Source organism: Bombyx mandarina, chromosome 13, assembly GCF_030267445.1.
Source record: "Bombyx mandarina strain Sakado chromosome 13, ASM3026744v2".
NCBI lineage: Eukaryota > Metazoa > Arthropoda > Insecta > Lepidoptera > Bombycidae > Bombyx > Bombyx mandarina.
In genome coordinates, this window is record NC_143220.1 from 10245223 (window position 1) to 10269310 (window position 24088).

The 24088-nt window shown below is 40.5% G+C and overlaps 1 protein-coding gene across 4 annotated transcripts in view; it reads left to right on the plus strand.

The window, feature by feature from the left end:
• The window catches only part of Pld (Phospholipase D), a 46489-nt gene that overhangs the window by 17699 nt on the left and 4702 nt on the right, over positions 1–24088 (plus strand). For all 4 annotated transcript variants that reach the window (XM_089732487.1, XM_089732488.1, XM_089732485.1 and 1 more), the window contains exons 4-19: positions 4406–4672; positions 5336–5456; positions 6464–6615; positions 7606–7737; positions 8778–8926; positions 9475–9710; positions 10731–10835; positions 11365–11504; positions 12627–12794; positions 13368–13894; positions 14901–15033; positions 17719–17827; positions 18676–18846; positions 19566–19732; positions 22203–22443; positions 23748–23948. In XM_089732487.1, the coding sequence (XP_089588613.1) occupies positions 4406–4672; positions 5336–5456; positions 6464–6615; positions 7606–7737; positions 8778–8926; positions 9475–9710; positions 10731–10835; positions 11365–11504; positions 12627–12794; positions 13368–13894; positions 14901–15033; positions 17719–17827; positions 18676–18846; positions 19566–19732; positions 22203–22443; positions 23748–23948 (3019 nt within the window). The remainder of the gene's footprint in view (positions 1–4405; positions 4673–5335; positions 5457–6463; positions 6616–7605; positions 7738–8777; positions 8927–9474; positions 9711–10730; positions 10836–11364; positions 11505–12626; positions 12795–13367; positions 13895–14900; positions 15034–17718; positions 17828–18675; positions 18847–19565; positions 19733–22202; positions 22444–23747; positions 23949–24088) is intronic.

Consider the following 24088-nt stretch of genomic DNA (forward strand, 5'->3'; position numbering starts at 1 on the left):
CGCAGCGTGCAATCGCAGTCAGGGCGATTCGTGGATACCGCACCGTCTCCTTCGAGGCGGCGTGCGTTCTCGCCGGGACGCCTCCCTGGGACCTGGAGGCGGAGGCGCTCGCTGCCGATTATGCGTGGCGTTGTGACCTTCGCGACAGGGGGGAACCACGTCCCGGAGAAGGAGCAATTAGAGCGCGGAGGCTCCAATCTCGGCGGTCTGTGTTGGAGGCGTGGTCTCGCCGCTTGGCGGACCCGTCGGCCGGTCTCCGGACTGTCGAGGCGGTGCGCCCGGTCCTCGCGAAATGGGCGAACCGTGACCAAGGGCGTCTCACCTTCCGGTTGACGCAAATGCTTACCGGCCATGGGTGTTTCGGCCGGTACCTGCATCGCGTTGCCCGGAGGGAACCGACGATGGAGTGTCACCACTGTGACTGCGACGAGGACACGGTCGAGCATACGCTCGCATATTGCCCCGCATGGGTGGAGCAACGCCGTGTCCTTGTCTCGCAAATAGGACCGGACTTGTCGCTGCCGACTGTCGTGGCTACGATGCTCGGCAGCGATGAGTCCTGGAAGGCGATGCTCGACTTCTGCGAGTGCACCATCTCGCAGAAGGAGGCGGCGGAACGAGAGAGGGAGAGCTCATCCCTCTCCGCACCTATCCGTCGCCGCCGAGCCGGGGGCCGCAGAAGGGCTTTTGTCCGACTTCGGCCCCTGTAAGAGGCGAACTCCCCCCGGTGAAGGTCAAGGGGCGACCTGAGGGGGTGAGGCCGCGCGGCGCGCTACCAGCACTCTAGCCCGCTGCCATGGAGTAAATAGAGCGACCGGTCGACGGTGTATCGCGTCCCGACCCGGCAGGCTGGTTCTGGTCCAGCGGGGTATTCCGGGACACCAGCGGCACCGTCTGGGCGGCCCGACGGGCTGCCGTACCGAGACGGCCGACGTTTCAGAGCCTTCGATTCGCCTCGAAGGCTCCGTCGGCTGGGCGTCCTTGGGGTGAGCCGCGCCGTCTGGTTGTAGTGTTGACCGCGGTAACCCCCCTACCTCATCCGGGTTCTGACCTCGGAGGGGATCGGACGTCGGGTGTAAGAGTGCAGGGGAGTCGTTTAGTGGGTGGGCCCTAAAATCCTTGGTCCCGCGGTCTGCTCATAACACCATGCAGATCGTAGAGTCTCACATACCCCGCGCGCCCCTTTTGCGCGGGGACCTCGTAGGAGGTTCGGCCCTCTACCCGAAAAAAAAAAAAAAAAAAAAAAAAAAAAAGGATAGTATGTATTCTCCGAACACTGTTAAACAAATAACCCCTGCAACTGTCTTTATTACTAACTAGCGGCCCGCTCCGGCTCCGCTCGGGTCTATAACAAAACCTTCAACGATATTTGAAGTTTTTTTTTTTTATAAAAGAACACTTATTGCGGCATACCTATATGCTGTCACGGCACATTTTGTAAATAATAATGTATTCTACAAAGTCGTAGTACAGGAGGTAGTAAAGAATATTTTAGATAATTTTTTTTACACTTTGGGTTATATTATTGGAGGTTTAGAAAGGATCCCTAATTTTATTCAAAAAAGATTGTAGCCTATGTCACTCGGGAATAGTGTAGCTTCCAAACAGTGAAAGAATTTTTCAAATCGGTTCAGTAGTTTCGGAGCCTATTCAATACAAACAAACAAACAAATCTTTCCTCTTTATAATATTAGTATAGACTAAACACATTTTTACTTCTGGTAGGACCTCTTGTGAGTCTGCACGGGTAGGTACCACCACCCCGCCTATTTCTGCCGTGAAGCAGTAATGCGTTTCGGTTTGAAGGATCGGGCAGCCGTTGTAACTGTACTGAGACCTTAGAACTCGTATCACCAATTTTTCTAATGAAATACGTACAAACAAATGTTCACGATTGACTTCCACGGTGAAGGAATAACATCGTCTTATATAAATCAAACCTGCAAAATTATAATTAGCGTAATTACTGATGGTAGGACCTCTTGTGAGTCCGCACGGGTAGGTACCACCATCCTGCCTATTTCTGCCGTGAAGCAATAATGCGTTTCGGCTTGAAGGGTAGGGCAGCCGTTGTAACTATACTGATACCGTAGAACTTATATCTCAAGGTGGGTAGCGCATTTACGTTGTAGATTTCTATGGGCTTCAGTAACCACTTAACACATCAGGTGGGCTGTGAGCTCGTCCACCCATTTAAGCAATAAAAAAATAATTTAAAAAAACTCGATAATCTCCGTTAAGTATTGCTATTAGCAATATCAGTTTTGTTTATAAGAAGCTGTGTGAAAATAACATTGACCTCAAACGCATATGTATGTACGCAGTTTAATACACACTGAGTTTTCCAACAAGGATTTAACATGTAGTCTTACGAATAAACCGATGACTCATGTTCTACTTTTTCTAATATAACGCAACACTGTGTTTTCTGTGTCGTTAATTGAAGTCGTTCATTAGCGGAATTGTAGTTGCACTTAATCGAGCTAATATGAAAGCGCCTGACATTGTCACTAACAGTACGATCAAGACTCGTGTCAAGGATTGAGCAATTGTATATACGTAGTAATTGAGTGCATTTATTATTAAGTTGTCGTTTTGTTTCTAAGTTTATTGTCGAGTTACCGACACGACGACCGAGAATTAGTCTAGTTACGTCAGTTAATTTGGTAAGAAGCATTTGGGAAAGTGGAAATAATGTTGTCGAACCTGATTCTCACGCAAAGATAATTTCCAAAAAATCTTGCATATGAGTATATTCATCTCAAATAACAACATTCGACCAACAGGTCTATCTTTATATATAAAATTCTACTGTACGTGTGTATGTCACTAAACACCTAAACGGCTAGACCGATTTGAATGAATTTTTGTGTATGCATTCATTCATTCATTTCATTCATTTTGTGTATGCAGGACAACGTCTGTCGGATCCGCTAGTATTATCATAAGTCTTAGACGAAGCGTTATAGCGAAAACCGCTTCCAAATAGGTTCAACTGCTGTTGAAATTAGGGTTCTGGGCAATAATGCCCTAGAAACTAAAACCGACTTAGGGTTTAATTATACGCAATTCGTATATCGTGATGATTCGGGAACTGGATTAGAATCAATTTTAATAGTTTGGTCGCGCGATTTTTACTGTAATTATATTTTGAAGTGATAACTTCTTATGGGAGAGTAGACCGCTTCGTTACGTAACGCGTTACGGCGCCAGTCTGTCTGGCGTCTCTTTCTCTCACGCATACGGCAGCGGTATTGAGAACGTACGTTACTCCCAACTATTTATATATCTATTTTAATTTATGTTACAATTTGCCTTACATTATCATATTAATAATCACTGGTGGTAGGACCTCTTGTGGGTCCGCGCGGGTAGGTACCACCGCCCCGCCTATTTCTGCCGTGAAGCAGTAATGCGTTTCGGTCTGAAGGGTAGGGCAGCCGTTGTAACTATACTGAGATCTTAGAACTTATATCTCAAGGTGGGTGAAGCATTTACGTTGTAGATGTCTATGGGCTCCAGTAACCACTTAACACCAGATGGGCTGTGAGCTCGTTCGCCCATCTAAGCAATAAAAAAAAAATAAAAAATTAACACGCATAAAATTTAAATAATAACCTAAGCTTTTCTCAAGTTAAACAATTTCAATATTAAATAGTTCAACTCAGATTAGTTTAAGTTATCACTTATGTCGGGCGTAACGAGACGCACGTTTCTCTCCTCTACATTTCGAATAATATACAATTGTTATGGTCACGTCTGACGTAAAAATAGGTCTAATTATGTCTACGACTCACTAAAACCAAAGATTAGATTATATTTGAACTATAAAGCTGCTTTCAGACTAAGCTATAATATAATAACATATAGCATATAGCTCATAGCACAACAATATCGCATCGTTATGGACACGACTATACTGTATTATATATTAATGGATAAGTATACGCTGCTATACTATTTCGCACTATGCTATAGGGTAGTCTGAAAACGGCTTAACAAATATTACGTTTAAACTATTGCACATACTTTCAATCTTGTTGTCTCTAAGTGTGTCTGAATACCTCCGATACCAGTGCTCCAAGCTGACGCCTGACAAAAAACTACGCATAATCGTAATCAGTTTTTTTTTTCTATCTAAGCTGATGGCCTTGCGAGACCATTTCAGCGTAACCCTAACAAGTAGGTGAGCTCACGGGGCTCAAAACTGAGGACGTTGCTAACACTAACCCTAGCAAGAGCAATGCTTTGCAGAATCTACCACATAATCGGAAACGCGACCCACTGACAAAATCCAGCGAGAAACTCAGTGGGCTCGTAATCAGTGATTGCAAATTAAAACTATTGCTAAAGCTAGCAAATCTAATTATTTATCTAATAACCCTCTATCCTATTCAATCACCAGGTATACAATATCCCTGCAACATGGCGACTTCACGTGGACGATCAAGAAGCGATACAAGCACATATTAAATCTGCACCAGCAGTTAACACTATATCGGGCGTCACTAAACATACCGTTTCCAACGAAGGCCCATAAGTCTAGGAGGGCTAGCTTCAAGAACACGGTGGACACTGAAGAGAAAGCCGAGAGGGTGGCTCTCGAGGCTGTCCCGAGGAGTAACTCGAAACGCATCACCAAACCGAGGAAGAGAAGAGGGGCTTTGCCAAGGTAAATCTTTTAGGGCCTCTTTGCTATCTGCAGTGGTCGGAGTAGGTAGATTGATTTTATATTATATTTATTGATTGTTCACTGGTGGTAGGACCTCGTGTGAGTCCGCACTGGTAGGTACCACCCCCCGCCTATTTCTGCCGTGAAGCAGTAATTGTCAGTCAATTTGACCACAGACTTTAACAATAAACCAAAGAGTATATATGCGTGTGTGTGTCAAATACATGATAGTGTGTGTAATGTTTGTTTTATTGATTTAATGTATTATGAATGGATAATTTAAAAAAAATAGTATTCTGCACTCCTTCACTATATTCTCTACAAGTATGAGAAATTTCAAATTCCTCCGTCCGCGTAATTTTCGTAAAAAGAGGTACAAAGTATTTTGCTTAACGTATTAATATATAGATAAAAATCAAATTCTTTATTTAACCTTATTTATTTAGCTTTATTTTCTTTATTTATCCCGACTTATTCCTGTGGGTTCGATCCCAGATGTCTTAGATTTTCCTGAGTAGGCGATAATAGACGTAATAAATGAAACAACTTAAAATGTAAACTATAAATTAACAATTTATCTTGGTTTCCAATATTTAAATTAATAATCAATAAACCTACATTAACCATAACCTACAAATAAATCCTTACAATCTTTCTCTAAAGGTTTCCGAAGAAACCAGAAGTCATGATCACGTACGAAGGTATACAATTGCGAATGAAACAATTAGAAGAATATTTGTATAATCTCCTGAACATATCCATATACAGGAATCATCACGAAACGGTAAGCGTAACATTTATTTTAATGCGTTTAAGACTTAAAATCCTTCGAATTTTTGTTGAAGTGTTGACGAAATTCAAAATTTACACATTGTAATTGTATTTTTTTGCAAAACATATTTTTATGCATTTATGAAAAACTACATAAGATAAATATTCTAGTTTAGGTGAGTACGCCAAGTCGCTAATATGGTCGAGAATATAAAAAAATGCAGGTGGTCAGTCATTTATCGGGACATAAATAATTTTAATACACACTTTAAATGATTAAAAACGGATTAAACCAAAATTCTTATCGCTATGACGCGTATCTGCTCTTTTGTGTGTGAATGTGTGTATATATTTTTGGTTTTTCCGCAATAAATTGATTAAGTAATCTATTAAAAGACAGTACCTACCTATAAATTGCAATAGTTAAAAGTTACAAATTCGTAAAATTTTACAAATATCTAAATGCATTTGATCCAGGCTTGAACGATACAAAAATAATAGAAGTAAATTAAATATTTTCTTTATAATTGGAAAATTTCCAAAATTTGTTTGTTGTTTAAAATAATGTTCATCAAAAGATTATATTACGCACTGTTTGTTTCTAAGTAAATTTCAAACAAAGACAGTAGAAAATCAATTAATAAACAGTCCACAATTATCCATGAATACTTAATTATAACGTGTACTCGTCCCTTCCACGTGATGTCCATGGACTCCGGCAGCCAGTTAATACCGGGTTTTCATACTGGTGGTAGGACCTCTTATGAGTTCGCGTGAGTAGGTACCACCTCCCTGCCTATTTCTGCCATGAAGCAGTAATGCGTTTCGGTTTGACGGGTGGGGCCGTTTTAACTATACTGAGAACCTTAGAACTTATATCTGAAAGTGGGTTGCGCATTTACGTTATAGATGTTTATGGGCCCCGGTAACCACTTAACACCATGTGGGCTGTGAGGTCGTCCACTCATCTAAGCAATAAATAAATAAATCACATAAAAGGCTCGTGTGTATATATTTCAGGTGAAGTTTCTTGAAGTTTCAAACTTATCATTCATATCGGAGCTCGGCAGCAAAGGAAAGGAAGGCATGATACAAAAGCGGACCGGCTCCACGCAGCCCGGACAGGCTGGATGCAACTGCTTCGGACTCCTGGGCACCGTCGTCTGTGTCAGGTGACCCTCAATCATTCTCCTTTCCCTTTCTTTCTTTCGGCCGTCTGGTGTAGTGGTAAGTGACACGGTCCCTACACAAGGGGGTCGCGGGTTTGAATCCCGCCAAGGGAAGATATTTGTATGATAAAATATAAATCTCTTTTCCAGGGTTATGGATGTATATTAAATTAGCGACCCGCCCTCGCTTCGCTTCGGAAACTGTAATTTATTATTGATTTCTCCACTATTTAATGGATGTTATTATATACATATAAACCTTCCTCTTCAATCGCTCTATCTATTAAAAAAACCGAATCAAAATCCGCTGCGTAGTTTTAAAGATTTAAGCATACACAAGGATATAGGGACAGAGAAAGCGACTTTGTTTTATACTATGTAGTGATATATTATGTAAAAAAAAGGGTGCGTGTACTTATGTAGGCGCGTAAGAAGTTACACTTTATTTTTATTAAATTTATTTCTTTTTTTTTTAATATTAAATAATTAATAATAAATAATTAACGTTCATAATTTAATAATAATTAGTATGAATTATATTAAATAATAATTTTGTCATTTATATTACTAAAAATGAATGCTAATAAAACTCTTTTTTACGAGTGTACATGCGCGAAAGTTCACCCGCGGCTATATTCAGACTCGCCAAGTTACGTCGGTCGTATCGTAATGAGCGATTTAGTGGGCAACTTCATTCTATTAAATTTGTGTCACGGTGCGCGCGCATCGTAAAATTTCACTCTCATCAATTTTTCATAATGCGCCTAAAGAAGTATAATTTAAAAAAATCTTACATTTATTTCCGTTAGCTGGTACCTGTAACACAAATTCTTTACGATCTTACCACGGGACCAGTTAATGCGTTTTGCGTTAACGCATCGTGATTGTTAGTAAATATTTATTTATTTATTATTTCTCTCTTTTTCTCTCGATTCTCTAGCCTGAACTATTCCGATCCCGATCGGTTCTAATGACATTTATCGGCCTTTCCAGGTGTAATTACTTCTGCACCGGTCTGGTCTGTGCTAAATGGCAGGAGCGCTGGTTCTTCGTCAAGGACACATTCTTCGGCTACATAAGACCCCGGGACGGAATTGTCAAGGGCATTATGCTGTTTGATCAAGGGTGAGACTAGAGAAAACCATTTGGTATATCAATAAAATATTCATGCAATCTGCATCCGATTATCAACCTTTTTTCAGTATTTTACATTATTTTAAATTTAGTATTATAATCTGATACGAATCGTTTAGCATAATTGAATATGCAATTTCGAAAAGGGCACATGTCGCATATTTTGTCAAATACGTTTTTTCATATATATGTAGTTTTGTGGCTTACCTACACCCATTTTATAATAATTCCAGTAACTTTCAATTGCTAATTAACACTAAAATATATCTCAAAAGTTAATATTCTAAATTTTACACTGCTTTAGAAAATAATCAGTTAATTTTCATTTCCTGAACATTTTACATTTTCAGAGATGTGCCATTTCGAAATTGCATATTCCATTGTAATCGGATAACGTAGTTTATAAATAGTGGTCTTAATTCCAAATTACTTTCTTGTTTTCCTTTTTACAAGCAGCCCTTGTTGAATAAGTAAGTAGTCGAAGGTAAATATAATTGTACATAATCTTTTCTATTATAGTTTAAAATATCGAAGCAATTGTAAAATTTGCTAGTATTAATTTTAACACAAATAATTATCTCAAGACGTTTTTTTATAAGTTAAAAAGCTGTCTCTAGTTGAATTGCATTGTTAAAATAATTTTTTTTCCCTTTTTTCACGGCGACTGGTAACTGGACTTTTTAGTCTGGCTCTTTTATTCTAATAAGCTTTAACAGTCCTCTTTGTAAATTATTTGAATTTTTCTAAACACCAAGCTAAGATTTTCTTCTGTCTTACACATACACAAACACAACCGACATAATGACCAAAAAATCTAAACCCCAAAAACCACATATCTTTAAGAGAAATAATGACTCAGACTGAGAATCTAATTAGGACCCGTTGTACAGTAGTCTGAGTCACTAACCACTTAACCAACTAGATGAAAAATGAAAACAAAAAATCATTAATTCACACAAAATTAGTACCTCATCAAAGTGAACGATGCCACATTAGGGTTGCCATGTAACAAAATAAAAATACAATTACAGTTTCGAGGTATCAAGTGGCATGTACTCAACTGGGATGAATCACGGTCTTCAGATATTGAACCAGAGCCGACAGATGGTCATCAAGTGCTGGACGAAACGAAAAAGCAAGGAGTGGATGAACTACCTCAAGACTGTAGCTAATCAGAGTGGTGAGTATCTGCTATCGGTTCTCTATATCGACTTTTGAACACCCTGTACGCGCCGGCCTCTTGGCCTACTACCCTACAATTTTCATTAATTCTCTAATCGACGTTAAACGAGCTCTCGGTCTGCATAGTAACTATGAGTCGGAGCTTCCGAGCACTTCAACCTTAAAATCCTTTTCGCAGTTATGGTTTTAAATATTATTTTAGAACTGTGCGGTTTCTCAATTGCCCACCAGTACTCAAGATAACAAACGACTTCATTGATGGTAATGCGTGATGTGTGACCACACGGGCATGTACCACCGTTCTGCCTATTTCTACCGTGAAGCAGTAATGCGTTTCGGTATGGCAGAGTATGGCAGCCGTTGTAACTACACTGAAACCTTAGAACTTATATCTCAAGGTGGGTGGCGCATTTACGTTGTAGATGTTTATAGGCTCCAGTAACCGCTTAACACCAGATGTGCTGTGAGCTCGTCCGCACATCTAAGCAATAAAAAATAAATAAAAAAAAACGAGAAACGATAAAAAAAATGGCGTATTCGTTTCAGCCCGCGACTTCACGTACCCGAACGTGCACCACTCGTTCGCGCCCCCCCGGCCCGCCACCCCCGCGCGCGCGCTCGTCGACGGCGCGGAGTACTTCTCGGCGGCGGCCGACGCCATGGAGCTCGCGCGGGAGGAGATCTTCATAGCCGACTGGTGGCTCAGCCCCGAGGTGTACATGAAGCGGCCCGCGCTCAACGGAAACTATTGGAGGCTCGATATGATCTTGAAGAGGAAAGCGGTCAGTAGCTTTGTTTGTTTGTCGCACAACTTAACGGCCGTCTGGTGTGGTGGTAAGTGACATGGTCACCACACAAGGGGGTCGCGGGTTCGAATCCCGCCGCCAAGAAGAGATATTTGTATGATAAATATAAAATGTCTTTTCCAGGGCTATGGATGTATATTAAATACTAGCGGCCCGCTCCGGCTCCGCTCGGGTATTCAACAAAAATGTCAACAATGTTTGACGTTGTTTTATTTTTTTAAATAAATGAACACTTATTGCGGCATAACTATAATGGTTAGACATATGTGATCTATCGCGACACTTTTTGTAAATAATAATGTGTTCTACAAAGTCGTAGTACATTATTTTATTCTATCATCAATAGTTTTCGCAGGGCACACGATGTAAAGAATATTTTAGGTAATTTTTTTACACCCTGGGTTACGTTATTTGAGTTTTAGTAAGGATTCCTAATTTTTTCAAAAAAAGATTAACAGCCTTATGTCACTCGAGAATAGTATAGCTTCAAAACAGTGAAAGAATTCTTTAAATCGGTTCAGTAGTTTTGGAGCCTATTCAATACAAACAAACAAACAAATCTTTCCTCTTTATAATATTAGTATAGATATGTATGTGTATAATAAAAATCTTACATTCATTTCCTTAATGTGGTACTTGTAACACGAACTTAGCACCGAAACAGTTAACATGGCGTGATTGCTTAATAAAAAAAACGCTTGTGGAGAGTATTATGTGGTAGGCAGCGGCTTGGCTCTGCCCCTGGCACTGCTGAGGTCTGTGGGCGACGGTAACCACTCACCATCAGGTGGGCGGCCGTATGCTAATAAAAAAACTTACCCTTCAAATCGAAACACATTACTGCTTCACGGTAGAAGCAGGTAGGATTGTGGTACCTACCCATGCGGACTCACAAGACGTCCTTACCACCAGTAAAGTATAGCATACAGTATATAAGTATGTACAATGTTTTCTTTAGAACATGTTAAATAACGATCCTTTTGTATTGTTTTTCAGGCGCAAGGTGTGAAAATATTTATATTGCTGTATAAAGAAGTTGAAATGGCGCTCGGCATCAACAGCTACTACAGCAAAAGTAGATTAGCTAATGACAATATTAAAGTGAGTAGTGGCATTTTGTATATAATTTTCTTGAACATTTCATAATGGTAGGCAGCGGCTTAGCTCTGCCGCTGGTATTGCTGATGTCTATGAGTTACGGTGACCACTCACCATCATGTGGGCCGTACGCTCGTCTGCGCAAAACAGTGCCATGGATGCGCTTCGCTTCTCAGTATTAAGCTGCGACTAATTAATAATTAAAATTTAGGTTAATTTCTGTCATCCGCGTGTTGACTGATATATTAAATCACTCTTGGTCACTGGGTTATATGCAATATGCTGGCCCGCATATTTACTGGTCGCTATGTCAAATATACACTTTTTAAAGCTTATTGCCAGAATTTTTACGCCAGTTGTCTGTGGACCACATATACGCGAAGAGCTTAAAATGCCCACGTGTTCGTTTGCGGAATATAACCCTTATTCCGTTGCGATTAGAACCAACTGTCGGGCAACCGTTGGAACCGACATCGCCGCTCTAAGATATCCGTGCCATGTCTAAATGTTTATAACTCCTATCTAACGGTAGGTTTTCCGTCACCCAGACCACGCGAAGGCCGGCGTGTTCTTCTGGGCGCACCACGAGAAGATCGTCGTTGTCGACCAGAGCGTCGCCTTCCTGGGGGGCATCGACCTCTGCTACGGTCGGTGGGACGACCACAGACACAGGTGAGACGCATAAATAATACACATAAATTAGTTATAAATAAGCAAATCAAGCACTCAACAAAAATGTTTACGGGCGTCGGCCACTAGATGGCTTCGCTTCGATTAGTTTCTCATTGCTCCTGTAGATGGCAGTAACATATTACCTATCCTATATTTTATTTTTAATGAAGGATTTTGTAAATTTTCAGAAACCACCAATTGATAAAATTGACAAATTGTCTGTAACAAATAAAGACTTATATGATTGATTTGATAACTTGATTTTTTTTCTGTGTTTAGTTATACAATAATTACATTCCTTAACTTTAACAACATATTAGTTTAGGGGCATCCGCTGCAAGATGTCGCTAGTTTCCATACAAAAAAATATTTCACTTAAAGTATCGCAGTTTCAGGGCCCTGGTGAGAGGCACGGATGGGCCGCCAGGTTGTAGCTATTAGTGTCCGCACATCAATTGAAATTCAACCATAATCACTGATACCACAAGGCTTAAATTAATTTCGAGTTTTAGACAATAAAAAACAGACTATTTGCTATATGTCTATTGATAGCACTACATATGTAGGCACTAAATTAATAGTTTAACCAATGGAGGAGGATAATATCTAGAAATTTTGTCCTTGTCTATTCATGTATTAGATCATTTATCGTCAGAAACTATAGACACGAAAACGAAGATGCTGCCAGTGTCGAGATCCTCATCTCATTTGTCTATACTAAAATATAAATCAACAGTGGTTTTTACGGATGTTCCGTTATAACTACTGAACCATGCATCCGATTGACTTGAAACTTGGTATCCATGTAGAAAATACATGTACTTAATGGATAGTACTTAATGGATAATATTTATATGAGTGTTGGACTACCTACACCAGTTGCGGGGGCGTTAATGATGAGAATCTTTGTGGGGGTGAGAAATAATAATGTTAGTTTTAAATGCCCAGCGAAGCGGACGGGTACAGCTAGTATTTATATTAAACATTGTCATCAAGATAGGGGAAGATACTTGTGCGGACGGGTGAGGGTACTAGTAATTCAAGGAGGCTGGGATCCGTGTTTCCCGATAAAATTGACTGTCAGCAATTATAATCACGTGCTCTCTTATCTCCCTTTTACAGGTTGACGGATCTCGGTAATATAGCTCAACCGAAGAACTCTATAAGGACTAAGAAGAAGACTTCCAGTTCGCCGGGAGGGGGCGGCCTGTACATACACAACGCGAACGGCATCGACGCCGCGCTAGAGCTGGCGAAGACCTCCAGAGATATCGTCATCGGATTGAATGAGTAAGTTTACTTCTATGGCTTCCATGTCGAGCGTATATCATTTTTTTATTGCCTAGATGGGTGGACGAGCTCACAGCCCACCTGGTGTTAAGTGGTTACTGGAATCCATAGACATCTACAACGTAAATATCGCCACCCACCTTGAGATAACAGTTCTAAGGTCTCAAGTATAGTTACAACAGCTGCTCCACCCTTCAAACCGAAACGAATTACTGCTTCACGGCAGAAATAGGTAAGGTGGTGGTACCTACCCGTGCGGACTCGCAAGAAGTTCTACTACCAGTAATTACGCAAATTATAATTTTGCGGGTTATATATTTTCATACACGATGTTATTTCTTCACCGTCAAAGTCAGTGGTGAATATTTGTTTTCTTTAGAAAAATTGGTACCCGCCTGAGATTCGAACACCGGTGCATCGCTCAACGCGAGATCTTATCCTTTAGGCCACAACGACTACAAAAAATAGTTATTTCTATATGTAAGAGAAAGAGAGAGAGAGAGAAGGCCCAGCGAGGGCTCGTTGCTATAGTGGGGGGGCTGGAGTAATAATATATAAACATCTATTTTCCAGTTTAGAACTACAAGATTTGAATGCAAAAGAACATGAATTAAGTCAGCCGGAACAAAGCGAAGAGACCGAGAGCGTTCCGGAGCCGGAGCTGCCCGTACTAGAGCCGGGCGACCGCCTCATGATCGCCACGCGGCCCGACTACAGGACCGACACGCCCGAGATACAGAAGCGCAACGTGCTCGACAAGCTCACGGACCGCGGGAAGGACATCATCAGCAGCATACTGTTCGACGAGGAGAGGAACGAGCACAAGTTCGACGAGTCCGAGCGGAAGAAGGCCGAGAAGTACGCGCGCTCCAACGACTCCGTGCTGCTCACGGACGCGCTCGGCGGGCGGGGCGCGCGGGGGGCACACCTACCCCCCCTAGCCCCCGCACCCCTCGCGCAGGTCGTCGAGGGACGCGTCATCACCGAGAGCACGAAGGACGCGCTGGAAGGCGTCGAGGGGAACTCGAAGCTGTGGATCGGGAAGGACTACACGAATTTCATTGTTAAAGACTTCAACAACTTGGATCTGCCGTTTGTCGGTGAGTTTTTGACATTCTTAACTGCAGGAGATAACTTTTAGCGTAGCTGAATCGATTGGTAAACTTCAATTTTAGTGCTTTTCAAATATATAGGATGGTAAACAGTATCTTCTTCTTTTTCCATTAATTTCCATTCTCTTCTATCAGCCGTCATCTCAACACTCATTCCTCTCTCTCTCTCATATCGTCATTCATCCATGTCTTCTTCGTTCGACTTCTTCCTCTTCTACCTTGCCCTATCATTTCCATACATTTGATATATATTCACATGGATCTCCTCTCTACGCATCGCATGTCCATATCACGGTAACCGTCAGTAGTAAACAGTATCTCAATACAAATAAAGTGAAAGGTATATGGTCAATATGTTCAGGTGTCAATTTATCATAGTTAAATCTTATGTATTTGAATTATTGTGCAACTATCGATGAAAAGCATAATAATTACCCTTATTTATTCATAAGTTATCGGAGCTTTATAATTAGAATATAATTTATTGAAGTAACATTATTATCTCGCAAATGTTTTGATTCAACAGTTAGTTTGTAAAAAGACTGAAATAAAAAATATTAAAAAACCTGCCGGCACAAAATATTATTCATGTGGCCTTATTACGAATAATACTTTTAAGCAGTCTTATTATAACGGGCCTATAAACCTCCGATAACTTTTTTCTTTTCTCAAATGCCTCAACGAGCTCACGGTGCACCTCGTGTAAAGTGGTTACCGAAGCCCATAGACATTTACGACGTTAATGCCACCACCCATCTTGAGATATGAGTTCTAAGGTCTCAGTATAGCTTACAACGGTTGCCCCACCCTTCAAACCGGTGCCACCTACCCGTGCGAACTCACAAGACGTCCTACCACCAGTAAAAAGCTATAAAAACTCATAGTAACTAAGTGAACAAGACCGCTATAATATACAGGGTGTGATTTTTTGTTTTAAAGGCCATAATATACAGGGTGTGATTTTTGGGTTTTTAAAGTTCTCGTTAATTTGTAGATCTAGTCGACCGCAACACGACGCCGCGCATGCCGTGGCACGACGTGGGGCTGGTGGTGCAGGGCGCGGCCGCGCGGGACGTCGCGCGACACTTCATACAGCGCTGGAACGCTATCAAACTAGAGAAGGCTAGGTAGTGTATATAATATATATATATATAATAATAAGAATAATAATAACTATGTCCGACATAACCCGGTTCGTTACCCCCGGACCGGGTATACGTAAATGGATTCCCAAGCGTTAAAAAAAAGGCCTTATAACTATACTGAAATCTTAGAACTTATATCTCAAGACGGGTGGCGCATTTACGTTGTAGATGTCTATGGGCTCCAGTAACCACTTAACACCGGGTGGGCTGTGAGCTCGTCCACCCATCTTAGCAATAAAAAAATAAAAGGCGCTACTGATTTGATTTAACGATAAACGTTGTTAGGCGGAACTGGACTCTATAGACCAGTGAGCTTAGTGCTAGTTTTCCATATCCGATCCTGTGGGCCGTATGGTAAACAGTCGACGTCGCCCTAAACACGTCATCACGGATCCTCCCGATCCATTAACGGTTCTTTTAGGCACCTCAAGCACTAGTCACCGTCAAGCAAATGCTAATTCAAAAACAGAATCGTCATTTTACAAGGAATGTGTTATTAAAAAAACAATTGCTATTTTTGAAGTTATACTTCTTTAGGCGCGTTATGAAAAATTGATGAGAGTGAAATTTTACGATGCGCGCGCACCGTGACACAAAATTATCAGAATGAAGTTGCCCACTAAATCGCTCATTACAATACGACCGACGTAACTTGGCGAGTCTGAATATAGCCGCGGGTGAACTTTCGCTCATGTACACTCGTAAAAAAAAGTGTTATTAGTAGGAGTGGGTGATATAAATCGTATATAGATTCAATATCTATATATCGCAGCAATATCGTTGAATTCGATATCGCCCCGCACGAAATCTATATATCGATATCAGCCGATACACGATATTGCTCGATGTGATGCGCATCGCCATATCGTACCGATTTGTGGATTGAAATCTATATATCGATATCAGCCGATACACGATATTGCTCGATGTGATGCGCATCGCCATATCGTACCGATTTGTGGATTGAAATCTATATATCGATATCAGCCGATACACGATATTGCTCGATGTGATGCGCATCGCCATATCGTACGGATTTGTGGATTGAAATCTATATATCGATATCAGCCGATACACGATATTGCTCGATGTGATGCGCATCGCCATATCGTACCGATTTGTGGATTGAAATCTATATATCGATATCAGCCGATACACGATATTGCTCGATGTGATGCGCATCGCCATATCGTACCGATTTGTGGATTGAAATCTATATATCGATATCAGCCGATACACGATATTGCTCGATGTGATGCGCATCGCCATATCGTACCGATTTGTGGATTGAAATCTATATATCGATATCAGCCGATACACGATATTGCTCGATGTGATGCGCATCGCCATATCGTACCGATTTGTGGATTGAAATCTATATATCGATATCAGCCGATACACGATATTGCTCGATGTGATGCGCATCGCCATATCGTACGGATTCGTGAATCGATATCTATATTTCGATATCAGCCGATACACGATATTGCTCGATGTGATGCGCATCGGCATATCGTACCGATTCGTTAATATCAGCAATATTCGTTTAATTCGTATCGAATCGGCCAGAGTGAGTGAGCGCACGATAGGGATATCATGTGATGAATGAAACAGAAACAGGCATTATCCATACAATTGTAAACCTTATATTTAAGTCCATATGTCTGTAGATTATTCTTAGCGTATCAGCAGGATACAATTAAGGAAAGAAGTTTCAACTTTCGACCCTAACTTGAATGCAGTATAGCCTATTTGCATCGTTGAATTTAATTTCACGCGCTTTGACCTTGAACTAGAATTTTTGGACAAGTGTTTATAAATACTTAAAAGTTTTTTGTGTTTGATTTTTAAAGTACACATTTTTCTATTTTTAGTTGAATCCAAATAATTGAGTTTATTTCTTGTATTTGTATTAAGCTTTTGAAATCTACACTCTTTTGGTATATTTTGTAATTTTAAATTAAGACACAAAATACTAAAAACTGAAAATAATGTAGCTAGTCCTAAGCCTGGTAAAAGCATGAAGGAAAGTTTTTTTGATATTTTTATTTTCATGTTCTTTTTATTACTTTAAGATCATATTATAAATTGATATCAGAAAACCAACCGTATAACGTTGACTTAAATCTATATCTACTACGATATTATATCAGCGTATCGTTTCAAATCTCAAATATCATGAATCGAGAAAATCTACTAGCATCCATCAATATATAGATTCAGAAAATATATAGATTCAATATCCGATATTGATCCTCGATATATAGATACGATTCGATACGCGGCAAAACCGATATTACCCACTCCTAGTTATTAGCATTCATTTTTTAGTAATATAAATGACAAAATTATTATAATTTTAATATAATTCATACTAAATATTATTAAATTATTAACGTTAAATATTTGTTATTAATTATTTAATATAAAAAAAAAAGAAATAAATTTAATAAAAATAAAGTATAACTTCTTACGCGCGTACATAAATAAGTACACGCACTCTTTTTTTTGTTTATAAGAGAAACTGCACAACAAACAAATGTGTTTCCATGGCTACCGTCAATTCTTCTATTCTCATTAACTGTAATATAAATTTTTAAAAAATACAATCTAGTCAGTTTATTTAATTAATGCGATTTTAAAAACATTATTATAATTGATTTACAGACAAAACACAAACTACCCGTACTTAGTGCCGAAGACATACAGCGACATACAGCCATTAGGGGACTTCGACAAATTACTGAACATCGACATGAACAACGTGTCTTGTCAGGTGAGAAGCACGCGCCTTAAACAAAGATTTAAGGTTGTTGACTGAGTGGTTAGAATTTTTAGCCACTGTACTTGGAAAGCCCGAATCGATTCCTGGTTGGAGTTGGGGTGTTTCCGGTACACATAGCACATAAAAGAAAAGAATTCATATTTTTTGTGAAGTGCGACTTCCAATAAGGTTGCGTTAAGCGCTTAACGCTACCATGGAATAGAAAGACACTCGAACGCATGCGCGTAGTATATCTGTTACAGGCCAGTTCGAGCGTTAGCAACGAGTAGCGGCCAATATTTTAATGAAGTATTTAAAATATATATATATATATCTTTATTTTTCTATCTAATATAAATGTTGAAGATGTCGCGCATCTTTTAGACACAGCATTCCCTATTACAAGAGCAATCTGATTTAAGGATGAAAAATGAAGAAAACCACAATACTACACATCGAAAAAGAAGTTCCACTTCATTCACGTGTACCAAGTTGCACGCACACCGTTTTTTTTTATTTGTGAATAAAACAACAACTATAAAATTGTATTATAGACAATTAAAAAACTAATACACTCTATATTTTTTTAACCTAATATCCCTTTCTCTTATTCTTGTGTCACCATATGGAGTGCGCTCAGCATGTACTCTTTTTTCATTCAGGCCTATCGTAGGTCATCTCTCTCGCCCTACCCTCACATATCCCCTTTACACAATTTTACCAAGACTCTTTTAGGGTGCCCCCCCCCTCCTGACATTCTTAGTCACCAAAAATATCAATATATTGGCCGTAACGCCGACATCTAACCTTTCGTCACAATGACTACAACGTTACTTAGAGTTATATTTCTTTCTCTAAAGGTGCTACGCAGCGTGTCGAGCTGGTCGGGCGGGTTCCTCGACCCGGACACCGTGGAGCAGAGCATCCACGAAGCGTACGTCGATACGATAATGAGGGCGCAGCACTACCTCTACATCGAGAACCAGTTCTTCATCACGCTGTCTCGATCCAGCGTTGCGGTCCGGAACCAGGTCGGTCTCAAGCGTGTCATAAACCGAAAGAAAGAAAGAAATCATTTATTTGCTAGGCATAGTGAAAATGAGTTATTACATAAGTTCAAAGCAGCGTGTATGCTTTGTCATTATGTGACATGCGAATTTTAACGCAGTGCCAGATATTATGGTTTTATATAATTTACTATTCATTCATTCATAATTCGACTAAATAATAAAAAAATCGCATTTATTTTCAATGTTGTCCCTGAGAACTAATACTCTACGTTCACTAATAAGATTTTATCTTTTAGTTTTCGAATGCTGTTTGGTCCAAAATGTAAAATGAACATCTGTTTTATTTATTTATTGCACAGGCGGGTGGACGAGCTCACAGCCCACCTGGTGCTAAGTGGTTACTGGAACCGATAGACATCTACAACGTACATGCGCCACTCACCTTGAGATATCATCATCATCATCATCGTCATTCTTTCCTATTACCCTCTGCTGGGGTGTAGGGCTCGAATCAAATTTTTCCATTGATATCGGTCTTGGGCACGCTGTTCTAGCTCCTCCCACCTTGAGATATAAGTTCTAAAATCTCATTACAGTTACTACGGCTTTCGTACCCTTCAAACCGAAACGCATTACTCCTTCACGACAGAAATAGGCTAGGCGGTGGTACCTACCCGCGCGGACTCACAAGAGGTCCTACCGCCAGCATAGTGTTATACTCGATGTCCGCTCTGGTGCAGATCGGCGAGGCGCTGTTCAACCGCATAATGCGCGCGCACCGCGGCGGCGAGGCGTTCCGCGTGTACGTGGTGATGCCGCTGCTGCCCGCCTTCGAGGGCGAGGTGGGCGCGCCCTCCGGCACCTCGCTGCACGCCGTCACGCACTGGAACTACCAGAGCATCAGCAGGTACAGGCACACCCCGCCCCCATCGGTGTAGGGCATGCTAACGAATTATTATTAACCGGTAGGCAGCGGCTTGGCTCTGCCCCTGGCATTGCTGAAGTCCGTTTGCGACGGTAAACACTCACCGTCAGGTGGACCGTACGTTCGTCTGCCTACAATGGCAAAAAAATAAAAAAATAATAAACAAAATTCGATACATCGTTGTTCATGAGCGATGTTTTATCGTACACCGACATAAGACGCCATCTTGCGTTCTCTCCGTGATCTGTGTGATTTATTTTACTTTGTCTATTTAGTGTTCCTTCAGGCTTAAACGTGTAATAACGGTGGTTTATATCTGTGAAAGTGTATAAAAGTTTAATATTCTTCTTGGGATCCTCCAAAAATCCACAGAAAAAATTGCAGTAAATGACCACCATTTTCCTAAGATTATATTTCATGCCATATCATCTCATCTCATTTCATTTAATTTCATCCCAATTGATTAATGTCTCAAATCAATCATCTTCATTTCACTTCACTTTATATTATCATTTTTCATAAAAATAAGAAATTAAATCAAAATAAGACATTACCTAAAGGTCTAGTGTTGGAGTGATCGTCTGGGTTTCATATAAAAGACGAAGATTTGCAAGAATAGTATTTATTCTAACGGCGATATACATTTTTTGTCAGTGGTCATTGGTCATTAGCGACGCAAGAAGAAGAAAGGGACGACCACTACAATTGACATTTGGTATCTATATATTAATACGTGAAGCAAAAACTTTGTACCCCTTTTTGCGAAAATTGCGCGGACGGAGGAGTATTAAATTTTCCACACTTATACAGAATATAGTGAAGGAGTGCAGAAAGCTAATATTTTTTTTAAATTATCCATTCATAATACATTAAATCAATAAAAAAAATATTACACACACTACCATGTATTTAACGCACACAAATATATGTATATACTCTTTGTTTATTGTCAAACTTTTATTATCGCTTAAAGTCTGGTAAAATTGAGAATAGGTTAATAATGTTTATCTTTAATTTTATTTGTCTATAGTGTAGTTTTGGCGAAATCTGTTATTATAGAACCATAATAATGATCAAATTTATTATTTCAATTAATTATAGTCGTTTCGACTACTGCGGGACCACTAGTTGATATAAAAATGCGTTCAGGAATTATACAATTCTAACACGTAGTTATAGTAACCGGCAAACATCTTGAGCAAATGACCTTGACTGCGCAGAACCGAATTTTAGATCACTTTGGTGGTGAGGGTGAGGCGCGACGGCAGGGGAAAGCGTATCGAGCGCGTTATTGGTAGATCAGTCGAACCTTGCGCCCCGCACCGCGCCTTCGTTCCGCTTGCTCCCAAAAGTACGCTTGCGTATAGTGAAAAGTCTATCGTTATTAATCGTTAAGTTATTTGTTATAATTGCTTGTTGACTTTGTTGCCATTGCTATTTGTCGAGTGTTTGTTGATTTTTTATAAAAAATACACTATGCAGTGACAAATTGGTGTAGTATTCAAAAGAAAGGGTAGAAAAATTGTGTACGACTTATATTGCTTCATTATGAAACAGGGGAAGAATGATATGGAAAAAGTAAAACAGACTTCGGAAACAACAAAAACATCAGTGAGTACTGTTAGGTGCAATATTAACGAAGCTAAAGGCTCTGGCTTGCTCGCCGTGTTTCGGACTTCGGGTAAGAAAAGATCAGGGAAGAAGAAAGTTACCGGAATTGATAGTTTCATTCAATCTGTAATAAAAATATGTATTCATAATAACTACATAACAAGCAGCGAAACTCCGTACCGTAGAAAGGCTTCGAAAAACTTAAAGAAGATATAAATTTTAATGGCTCGAAATGAAGTTTACGACGAATTATGAAAGAGCTAGGCTTCAGATGGAAAAAAAAAACAGAAAATAATCGGAAGCTGGTAATTGAAAAAAGTTACATTCAATTACTACGAATCGAATATCTTAAAAAAATAATTAATTATAGACAAAAAAGAAGACCGAACCGACCGAGTTATGAACTACACCGATGAGCACTATGTCGACTCATCACGATGATAGCGACTCTGGTTATGAAAACAGTGACGATGATGATGGTCAAGATTATGATAACGAAAAAAAAATTACAAATACCAGCTTCGCTTCAACTGAACCAAGACCTGGCAACAGCTCTAGTTTTTACTTAATAGAAGGAATATCTATTTTACCCCAAGATTCAATTATTAAAACCTATATTTTTTGTTGATGTTCTAATAAATATATAAATAAATACATATGTTGATTTTAATAATTTAATTGCATTATGACGCAGAGTAAATAATGTTTTTGCACGTGAGTGTACCATGCTCGAACTTACCCCCACTACGTCAACAAATGCTCAAGAAGTTTGCCGGCTATTATACCAGGTCTTAAAATCCCTTTAAAAAAAAAACTGTAAATCAATTTGTTTCCGGTGCAGGAGTCGTGAAGCCATCCTGACCCGTCTGTACGAGGCGGGCGTTTCGGACCCGTCCGAGTACATCACGTTCCACGGGCTGCGGACGCACTCGCGGCTGGAGGGCGAGCCCGTCACCGAGCTCATCTACGTGCACTCCAAGCTGCTGATAGCGGACGACAAGACGGTCATCTGCGGCAGCGCCAACCTCAACGACCGCTCCATGCTCGGCAGCAGGGACTCCGAGATCGCCGTGCTGCTGCAGGCACGTTTTGTTTTTTGTCCTTGTAGGCAGACGGGCATACGACCCACCTGATGGTGAGTGGTTACCGTCGCCCATGGACTTCAGCAATGCCAGGGGCAGAGCCAAGCCGCTGCCTACCGCTTAATACTCTCCACAAGCCTCGTTTGAAGAAGGACATGTCATAGCGCTCGGGAAACACCGTGGAGGGGAGCTCATTCCATAGCCGGATGGTACGTGGCAAAAAAGACCTCTGGATACGCACTGTCGATGAACGCAGTGGTTCCACATGATATGGATGAACTCTGCTCCGATGGCGGGAGGTGCGATGATAAAAAGGAGATGAGGGAATCATCTCAAACAATTCCTCAGAGCATTCCCCAAGGAACATACGGTACAAAATACAGAGGGAACCGAAGTCCCTCCGCAGACCTAGAGGTTCCAAACGTGCCGCGATCAACCCAACTAAACATAACGATACACTTTAACGCTACACCCATAAACTATTCATGAAAGGAACATCGATCTAAATAATTTGAAAAACAAACGCTTTCACTCTTTTAGATATATTTTATTTTAATACGCTTTTATTAGCTTAAGACGTATGTATGTTAATATGTAACGGAATCTTTGAACATGATTTTGACCCCCCTTCAAAACGTCGGATTAAGTCGAAATTTTGTATACTTATTAAGGACCGATGACAATGCAATATTAAAAATAAAATAAAAAAGAATAAATTGAAATTCAACTAAAAAATGATAAATAAATAATAGTTTAAAAAAAAATAAAAAAAATACGCTTTTATAGAAAATCCAAATAAAAAATAGAAAATATATTTTAATAAAATTGAATTAAAAATAGTGTAAAAAACTATTTTATTGTAACGCAAGATACTTTTTCGGGTCAGGTTGAACCTATCGGGACTATATAGTCCACAGATGTTGGGAGCGGACCCAAGGGATGCAATTCGAGGCCCTACCGCATCAAATGGCTCTCCTTACACTCTCTCACCCGACGTCCGATCTCCAGCCGGGGTCAGAACCCGGTCAGAGTAGGACGCTAGGCATGGAGGCGCGGGGACCTCGTAGGGGGTTCGGTCCCCAGCAAGAAAAAAAAAAAAAAGGACGCAAGGCATATCTTAACGCGTTCGCCGCGATTGTTCGGTTCGCGCGGCACCCACTTATGAAGTTCTTTACTTTCCCCATTTCAATTCAGAATTAATTGGCTACCAAACTCCAACCAAACCAAAAAAAAAACCACCAAATATACCGTGTTGTAAACTGGCAACTTCTGGATCTTTAATAATTATTTATTTTTGCTATCAGGACGAGCAGTTCACGGACGGGACGATGAACGAGCAGGCGTTCCCGTGCGGGCGCGTGGCGGGCGCGCTGCGCAAGCGACTGTTCCGCGAGCACCTGGGGCGGGGGGAGGGGGGCGGCGAGGTCGACGACCCCTGCTGCGAGCGCTTCTACCGGCACGTGTGGCAGGCCGTGTCGCGACAGAACACAGAGATATACGAGGACGTTAGTTCTAGTATTATTATTTATTATTGCTTAGATAGGTGGACGAACTCACAGCCCACCTGGTGTTAAGTGGTTCCTGGAGCCCATAGACATCTACAACGTAAATGCGCCATCCACCTTGAGATATAAGTTCTAAGGTC